Consider the following 9,645-nt stretch of genomic DNA (forward strand, 5'->3'; position numbering starts at 1 on the left):
GCATTCTCCGACCCGTGTTCTCTGTAGAGGAAAAACCGCTAGCTCCGTTCGCCTGCTTGCTCGACCATCAACGTCGCCCTTGTGACGTTTTGCCATGACCTCAACCCCTCAAGACTGACTCTGAACTCTGACCCGACCGATGATATGATCACTGACTTCACTTGACTTCATCACTCCGATCCGGCTCACCTGGACTTTCTCCGATTATCTCCTCGACTACCATGGCGGCGCCATCGTTTGCGACGTAGACCGATATTAAGGAACCGATTGTTGCTCTTGTGAATTTCTCCGGTAAAAACCCTTCAACCGATTCATCTCCCGGTACGTCTCAGCTCAGCAGGGAGTGACTCTATCACCAATATCATGGATGTTGCGACACCCAAGGTGCCAACTCCTAACGAGGTGAGTACGGATTCAGGAATCTATCTAGGAGCGATTGGGTTCCCGCCTCGACAGTCCCGGACATTTTTGTTTCTTCCTGACAGAGCCAGATCCAATTATTGTATGTTCTCCGCTCGTAACGTTGAACCTCAGCTGATTCACGAAAATGAGCCATGAAAGCAGCTGATTTTAGAGTCACTCTCAGTGCCCGCAAGCTACTTGATCGACAATGCGCGCGAAGTGCCTTGATTTCCTAGTAGTGCGGTATTCTGCAAGGTTTTGTTCTTCGAGATGGATTCAGGAGTCCAAGTGTATATCATACCACTCGTTCGAGCTCTCGAAGCGGGTGCGAGCTCTCCAGAAAAGTGAAACCGGTCTCCGGCCACATCATATCTTCTCCCCCAACTGAAGGAGCTGATGAAGCCTCTTATCGATATTCGTGTGACATTTATGGGTTTTCTGGACGGACGTTCTATCCCGATGACGAACAGATCATCCCTCGATTGATGCCTAACTTCTTGACCGCTGGAGCGCGCCGAAAGAATTTGAGCAAGGTGAAATTTCGACTTCGCCTTCCCCGGGGCGACCCGACCCCCTAATTAGATGGTCTGTGATTTCTCTCTAGGTGAGAGAAATATTCCCTCAAACTGCCGCCGAAACCTAAGGTTCCGACGCTAAGGAACTTCGATCACCCCATTCCTGAAGTCAATGTTCTCGGAATTATTGACTCCGACTTCGATCCGAGACCGCGATTCAGGCTCACGGCCTAAACGACGTTGAGTTATTGATCGCTCATGGCCAGAGTTGTTTACTGACGTCCCGCTTTAATTTCAGTCTTTTCGATGGCCTTGGGCCAAGAGCGCCGGACAGACTTTGCTAGCGAAGTGCGACTCGACGATGGAAAAGCGTGAGTTGCCCAAGTGAAAGCCCAGTTATGTCCGCCGGTGTTATTTAAAACTATAGCTTCCTAACTTTGAAAGACATTCGAATGCTCTCTGGCTGCAATTCTTGTAGGTACGTTTGTGTAGGGTTTTGTCATCTGGTTCTGAGGTCGATTGATGGAAATCCTATCACAGTCGTCACGCAGGGCTCCGGATGCCGTTCTCCGGCTCTCATCCTTGTGGAAAATCTCTCGAAGACTATGCGAGATACCGAGAGAGCGCATTAGATATTTCACATTTCTCTAGCTCGACAAACAACTGAAATATCCGCCGAATACCACGGGACTGATAAGGACGTAGGAGTCGACAAAAAGAGTTCACTCGAGGGCATTACTGGGAGAGAGAGAGCAGAAACCGACCGAGAGACCGTCAGTGAGCTTGTCCGTGTATGTCTGCGTGCGGTGGTTTCTATACGCTGCGAGCTTGAGCGCCACGGATTGGCTCGGCCCTCACTCCTGGGACGGGCCTAAGTGGGCTGACTTCGTAGCTTCTCTCTATTTTAGTCTCATTATGAATGAACGAGGGAGCGAATGAGAGCGATCCACTGAGAGTGAGCTCGCGAACCACTGCCGCCAGGACTCTCGTTTCGACACTTGGTGTCGTTGACGCGGACGGCGGTTGATCTCGAGAGGAAACGCAGCGCCAGTGTAGAATACTCCGCCTGCACGAACCGTCACAGATCGCGCGTGAGAACTGTCATACTCCATTGCGAAAGCTTCAGTATTCAGTTCGATCCGTTCCGCGACGTCCAATGCAGAGTAAATGATCCCATCGCTCTGAAAAGAGTGTGCCAAGACTGTGCATCCGATTAAGTTCCCGTATTTTCCGGTGCTCGGACTCCGACGTTGACTTGACTCCATTCCCGAGCAATCCCCCCGTGACCTCATCGATCCTTCCAACGATCTCCCTCCCCCCTCGTTCCGCTTATGAGTCTAGTGTCAGGGAGCGAAATACATAGGAAACAGTGCGCTCGAGGGGTGTCAGTGCCTGCAAACTATGATCTTCTACAAGAGTAGGATTGCTCTTTCGTCGCTGCCTCTGAACCTGGACGACTTCTGTGAGTACTTTGTTCGTAGTCACTTTTCTCCAGATGAGACGTTCTCGCGATCACCTTCCAGCTGTGAATGTATAAGCCTAACCAACTCGCCCACGAGGACTCGTATTTTAATGATTAAAAAAAGTGTTGCGCCTTGTGAATATCTACCATTTGGGCTAAGATTCGGAGTCAATCCGCAGGAATACGAGAATCCGATTGAAGCTATGATCAAAAATTTAAGCGTAGAGGCTCTGCTGAATGGCGGCTGCTGCGCCCAGATTCGATTAACATTTGACCCCGCGGAACGAATGCTGTCGTCGACTCCCGTAAGCTCGGTGTTTAGCCGCGCGGTCGATCGGTAGGTTGGACGGCGAATTAGAAGGGAGATCGATCCCATGATGGTAGACGAGGCGTGCAAGAGAAACCAGTGCGTAAGTCGCTTGATAGGCAATAGAAGACCTTCGATTGAACACATGTTGAAGCGATCGGGATTCGTGAACGGAAGTACTCGTTAGCGACGTCATGAGCACTCGTTTTCGTTTTTTCTCTCACTCAGCTCCTCGTTTTTAGTTTTTCTTCAAGTCCTCCTCGAACAGCTGTGAGTTTATTGAAAGTGAAGCCACACGTTTTCTCTTGCATCCAAACTCAGCTCAGATTAGCCCTTCATCGAGGACAAGTGTTGTCGATTTTCGTATCCTGTCCATCTCCGTCGTTGATCGACCGTGGACGACGAGTCTAGAACCCATGTTCTGCGGAAATTCCATGATCAATGAGTCTACGGCTCCGGCGTCGGGTGTCGGATCCGACGGTCGCAAGAGCGATTTGAAAACGAACACAAACCACCTGGAACCTTATGGCCTTGAGTAGGAGGACAGTCCTGTGAACTCTCCGTTACTAATAGAAGTCAAGTCGGAAGTTCGAAAAAGCTGTTTTTCGCGAAATTGCTGTGCGTAATCCGTCGGTCCCAGAACTTCCTACCGTGACCGTGTCTGAATCGGCGTAGTAGTTTTCGGCATTGAGTTTTCGAGGCAATTCGCAAGTGGTTGGGCTCAACAAGTCACGACTTTGTGACTCCACTCGATGGTCGTGGACGTTTCGTCATTTGAGGCCGCCGCGTTCGAGAGCAATGAAGCTCTTCGCCAGCTCCGAGCTGCTTCGTGGGCGATTAAAGTGGGTTCTCCCATACAGGAGTGCATACCCGTCGAGAGCTGTATGTTGATTCCAGTGTGCGACGTCGTACATCTGGGGAGCAGCGGAGCATAGAAGAAACACATCCGAACCTTGATTTAACAGCATATGGCAGACGAACGCGCGGCTCGTGGTGAGAACCGCGAAGACTCCTCTCGCTAACGGAATCATTCTCATGGTAGCAGATTTGTCCAGAGTGGGAGCCATTGCCTTCCGAGCATACGAATGAATTCTCATTAGACAGAAGAGAGAATTTAGCGATTCTCTGACTTCTGAACCAGGCATCTAGACTCGAGGAGAGTTTTTGGCGCGTCTTTCTTCAAATCCAATGATTCGAGCGCCGTAAGTGATCGCCATCCGGACGGTGTTCATCGGATTAAGGAGTTGCGGTTAAATAGGATCGGTCGGTGTTTGTCTAGAACTCGGGCAAACCGCCCTCGACGGATTTGTAAATTCGATCCGGGGGGCTTGTTGGTCAACCTCGCCACCGGGGCATCAATCCCAACTCTCAAAGTCGCTCCGACGTCTGCGAGAGGGGATGTCTCGGTTGCCAACTACGAGGATTCCATCAGGACTAGTCCGGCATTCCTCGCTTCAGCTCGGTTGCTCTCATAAGAGACATGACTGACCGAGCGGACGGGAAGCCAGATGAGTACCGGAGAGAAAAAGTCTCATTTTTCGGATGAGATAGCCACCATTGATAATAATACATCCACGACAGCCGAAGTATCGCGAGACATGAGCGTATGGAGGAAGACAAGAAAGCGAAAAACTCCGTAAGTTAAGGCGTTCTTTGGTGGTCGTCTCTGGAGAATTGTGTATTGCCTCAACTCGCTCAGCAAGACCTCATCTCGGATTACTTCGAGATACAGAACGGTAGGAACTCCAGCAGTGTCGAAACAGTCGACTCGAGTGGTGTCAAATGCGCAACCGGGGCGGAGCCCTCGAAGCCTCTTTTGTCGTATATTGTGAAGTTAGATGCGTGTTTTGGCCAAACAGTTTGTTGACAATGTGCTAATGTAAAATACATATACGAGGAGCAACAAAATGCACAACAAAATATCGAATTTCTCACGCGCTGCGGGAACACGCGGCTCTCCGGTGTCCCGTTACGAGCCGGCTGGCTCTGTGGCTGATGACTGTTACAATTGCGAAGTTTCAAACGTCTGAGTAGACGACTCATTGTGTATGTGTGTGTGTGAACGGTGCTCCGCAGCCGGCTACCGCCTTCGGAGATCCGCCTTGAAGAGCATCATGTCGAATATCTCACTCGCTAAGCTCATGCACTCATCTCAGCGACATAAAAGGTGTTATCCAATGGCTCATGCCCAAGCTTCATTTTCTTCACCTTCCGTACGAGCCGATCTTCGGATGAACGTCGGGGGATCACTGTACTTGATAAATGTCTAGAAGATATCATCCGTCGTTTTGATCGAGGAGCTCGATTCCATGGGAGCGATCCCAAAATCGCGAACTTCTCGGGCCCGAGCGGCTCGAACTCGAACTTTCTCCATCGAAAACTTCAAACCGCGAACGATGGCAAACTCCGTTGCCGCTTCGAGGGGAGCGCTCCGGCATCGAAGTTCTTGGGTCAAAATTTTCGCCCAAGAGGTATGGCTCGACTTTGAATATCTAATCAATATGTAATGGACGATTGGCTGGGAAAACCACCATATGGACAGACCGTTGCCCGCTCGCTTCGGGGGGACTCGGTCCTGCCACTCGATGATAGCGTTCTCGACACTCCGAGAGATGTATGAGCTCACATCGGAATCCAGCGGTGGCAGAGGCGGCGACCGATTCGCGAGATGTCGTCGTCGACGATAACTTGCCGAAAGGAACGGAGACTTCGTGATATGGGCGATTCGCGGGAACAAAAACATACTGAGGGATCTCTCACGGGTTTCCCTATCTTTTCCTGCCGCTATCTTCCCGCGGAAAGTTGTTTCCCGATTGTCGAGCGTGATTTACCCTCAGTGCCGATTCGGTTTCTCCGTGGGTTCCTTAGAAAATCGGAGGTGAAATACCGTGAAGCAGCAAGTCCCGCGAAAACAGCTCTTCCTCGACGGGGAGCAGGAAGAAGAATTTGCTCTATGTGCCCGGGGGATTCACAATATGATTATTTCGTTTCAGCTCGTCCATTGGGCGGTGATCGTCTACTAGATATACCTTGCGGAGTTTGCGGTGATCGAAGCAGTGGAAAGCACTACGGAATCTACAGCTGTGACGGTAGGTTTCTGTGAGCTACGTCCTCTGTTCGCTTAATCTCCGACGTTTTCGGAGCTTCCCCGTCCGAGCTGTCTGAACTGGTTATGGGCACAAAGCCGTTCAGGTCTCCGGGCGAGGCGCACGATGGCGTCCCAGCTTTCATTGTGGACTCTGGGTGTGAATCGAATCTCTGAAACCCTATACCTACTACTATATCTCGTGATCTCTGATCATCAAGCTCGATGCACAATCCACAATCATGAGCCAAATGTTTTGTTGGTGATGCCCCGAGACCGGATAGGGTCCGAGAGAAGGACTCGGATTGCTCAGGGATACAGCGAGCATCGGCTGCATCCATTCCCCGTGTTTCTCGCACTTCGCGGCGGCTAATGAAGAATGGTGGAGTTTTTGTCGGAGACTTTTTCCGTTCGCGATCCTCACGCGGAAGGGTTAAGGCCATTGCCCACGAGTGCCTCATGTGCTGTCCAACTATAACGATAGGGTTCGTTTCCCTCCGCAGGCTGCTCAGGCTTTTTCAAGCGAAGCATTCATCGCAACCGGGTGTACACGTGTAAGGCCCAGGGCGACTTCAAGGGCAAGTGTCCTATTGACAAAACGCACCGCAATCAGTGTCGCGCGTGCCGACTCAAAAAGTGCTTCGAAGCAAGCATGAACAAAGACGGTAAGCATGAGCTATCGGATCGTCATAACGCACAACAAAATGAATCATACGAAAAGCGAATGGTCGTATTTATCGCCGCGAGTTATGTTGACGGAGATGAATGGCCTTTGGCCGTTTCAGTGGCCAGATCGACGTCCTACACGGACTGTGGATTTTCACCCTATGCTCCGGTGTTTTCAGCCGTTCAACATGAGCGAGGACCTCGAAAACCGAAATTCAAAGACGTGTCGGACATGGGTGGTCCCAAAATTCCGAAAAGCCCGTTTTTCACGCAAAATCGGCATCGGTGAGTTTTCTTTTCTTCCTCTCCTTCCAAGATGGATTCCCCGTATTACTTGTTTTCTCTATACCGTGCCGCTTGCATCGTCGGTATGTCACAGAAATAGATGGTGTGTCACGCAGCGGATTTCGTACAACAAGAGACGATCCATCTTTTGACGTGGGCACCGAAAGGCCGCTAAGCCTCTGGGACCGTGTCGAACTGGCTGGCTGGCTGTTTCCTTCGATGTCCTGCAGGCTTATAATGGACAGAGTGAGAACCGGGAATAAAAGGAGGAGGCCTGCCCTCCTCGTTCCGTTGTCTTTTATATGTTCCCCGGACCGTCATCCTCCAGCCGCTCGATCGTTTGGTCGGTCGGTCGGTCGCTCGGCTGGTCCTCCGAGGGAGCAGGCAGGCAGCGAGCGAGCTCGTTTCTTATTCGTCGATGACGTCTCGATTGAGCTCTTGTATGTGTTGATCCTTTGCAGGGACAACGGACCCCTGTGTGGTGGAGCCCCTCCGACGAGCTCTCCATTCTTACCGCCGGGTCCCCCGCTAGCGTTTTCCCCTTCGCCTCCATATCCCTCAGCTTCGGCGGTCCCGCCTTCGTTTCTTTCCTCATCCTCTCCACTATCGTTGCCGCCCGCCCTGATGCTCAACTCCTCTGCTGGACTCCTTCAAATGCTCCTGAACCCAACGAGTGCAGCAGCCTCCGCTCTGCGCGGTCCTCCACCTCCTCTGCCGCCGGCGCCTCAGACTGCCTCCGATTGGACCACCAGAACCCCGACAACCTCTCCGCATTCATTAATGGGTAAGCCGAGCACTTTTCTTCGACGCATGCCGAACAGCCGAAACGCCTCGTATCACACCCCGATCTTCTGTCGACGCTCTATGAATATCACGTCCGCTACGGACCCGATCGGGAAGCTCTTCCGCGGACTGCCAAGTTTCGCGTCGTGTCCCCTCTCGGGATCTGGAGTCGCGGCTCATCTATCGGAGCTCAGACTCACAATACCATTCAACTCTGAGATTCTCCTCCCTCATTTTAAGACCTCCCCAAACCCTGCCTTCTGTCTTTCCAGGTCTGACAGGATTCGCTCGACCGCGTTCACCGTCGACGGAAGATACGTCCGAACGTCCACCGTCGAATTGCACTTCACCGTTACTCACGGTGTCTTCGTCGGCATCTGAAAGCGGTTCGACTTCGACAGAAGTCCGTCCTAGCGGACCTATAATGGCTCCCCCTATAGCTGTCGCACCGTTGGTGGGAGCAACGACTCAGGAAATCACAGCACGACTCCTGTTCATGGTAATCCGTTGGGTGAAATGTCTTCCAACGTTCCAAACTCTTTCTCGCGGAGATCAAGTGTGTCTGTTGGAGGAACCATGGAAGGATCTCTTTCTGCTATACATGTCGCATTGGTCACCGGGCGTTGATCTCATATCTTCGCTGCCCGCTAAATCATCGAGACCTTCCTCGCCCAAATCACCGACGGGTTCGCCTGAACGGGACGCGGTTAGTCCCGCCGCCGTACATCACGACGAACTCAATCCAATCGAAATCCATTACGTTCAGGACGTTATGCGTCGCTTGCGTCAGCTCTCGCCTGACGACACTGAATGCAGTTGCTTAAAGGCCATTGTTCTTTTCAGACCTGGTAAGAGCGACTTCCGTCGAGGTGCCGATGGCCCCCGGGAATTTTCGTCAAGCGAATAGTTGTCCCGAAACTTTTTCCGAGCCCTGAGTCGGAATTCAAGCCTCCTTTCCGTATTTGCAGAGACAATGGGCTTGTGCGATACCCACCCGGTTGAAATGCTTCAAGATCAAGCTCAATGCGTGCTTGGCGACTATGTCAGGGAACGATATCCGAGGCAACCAACACGCTTTGGACGTCTTCTGCTGTTACTTCCGATTCTACGATCGATCTCGAACGTCTTCATCGAGAAACTTTTTTTTCAAAGGCACCATCGGCAACATTCGGGTAGAGAAGATTCTCGGAGAAATGTACACAATGCAGGTCGACACCTGATTAATCAATTGACGGGGCTGCACCTGATCTAGATCTCATAGCAGCGAGAGCGATGATTATTATCGTACTAATTTCCAGATACACACTTATATGAATATATACCACTGCGCAGATCAGCTGCCAGTGGGATCGTCGCCGTCAACGCGCAGAAAAATTGTATAGTGGTAGGGTCTGTTCTGTTGAGAGTAGTCGACGAAGACGAATGTAGCGTTAGTCGTAGGAATGAAGCAGGAATGGATTCAACGAATTTCTTGAGAACACTTTTTGCGACAGCCACTCCGTCACAGCCATTACGATCTCTGATGAGTAGGTATGCGGCGACATCTTCGATGTTTAGTCTATTTTTCTTCATGGAGGGATTTATAGCGGAAGTTGAATGGTCGATTTCGCGCGTTATGAGTCGTGTCCTATCAGAAACCTTTCGAGCTTCTAGGTACTCTCACTCAGTGATTCACGGCTTTCGAAGAGTTGCCAAAGTTTTTCGCTGTGATGACCTCAATGCTTTCCCTTGTATAGAGCCATTCACTACGAAAGGACGTCATAAAAAGAAACGCGATTGCAAATAAAATTGACTTAGACGTGTTGGTTGGAAATGTTTCATCTGAGCGGAGCTATCCGAGCACGCTCGTGCTGACCGTGTGGTTTCGGAAACATTGCCTTCCTATCCATTTTAATTCACTCAATTCAGAATTCCTCGTTGGAGATCTCCCTCCTTCTGGTTCGATCAGGGGAACCAAACACTTGTGTGCGACGACCGTTCGATTTCCCATTGCCAGGCCAAATCATCAATCCGTACGTCTCGCCCCCATAGCTCAGGATTCTACCAGGAATGGAGGCTGTTGGACCGTCGCGACGTGGGTAGGGGGACTCCGTCTCGAGTCAGATCGTGCGGGAACGGACGAAGCTAGATGGTTGGCGGA

The 9,645-nt window shown here is 51.2% G+C and overlaps 1 protein-coding gene across 1 annotated transcript; it reads left to right on the top strand.

Moving 5' to 3' along the window:
• Positions 1-363: 363 nt before the first annotated feature.
• On the top strand, positions 364-8,725 carry LOC100905656 (nuclear receptor subfamily 2 group E member 1-like). The gene is given in 9 exon segments (XM_029113115.1): positions 364-402; positions 1,216-1,288; positions 5,680-5,775; positions 6,275-6,436; positions 6,617-6,722; positions 7,184-7,506; positions 7,778-8,353; positions 8,474-8,646; positions 8,648-8,725. Coding segments are annotated over 9 exon segments (1,626 nt in total).
• The last annotated feature ends 920 nt before the right edge of the window (positions 8,726-9,645 follow it).

This window comes from Galendromus occidentalis, unplaced genomic scaffold (assembly GCF_000255335.2).
Source record: "Galendromus occidentalis unplaced genomic scaffold, Mocc_1.1 scf7180000076319, whole genome shotgun sequence".
Lineage (NCBI taxonomy): Eukaryota > Metazoa > Arthropoda > Arachnida > Mesostigmata > Phytoseiidae > Galendromus > Galendromus occidentalis.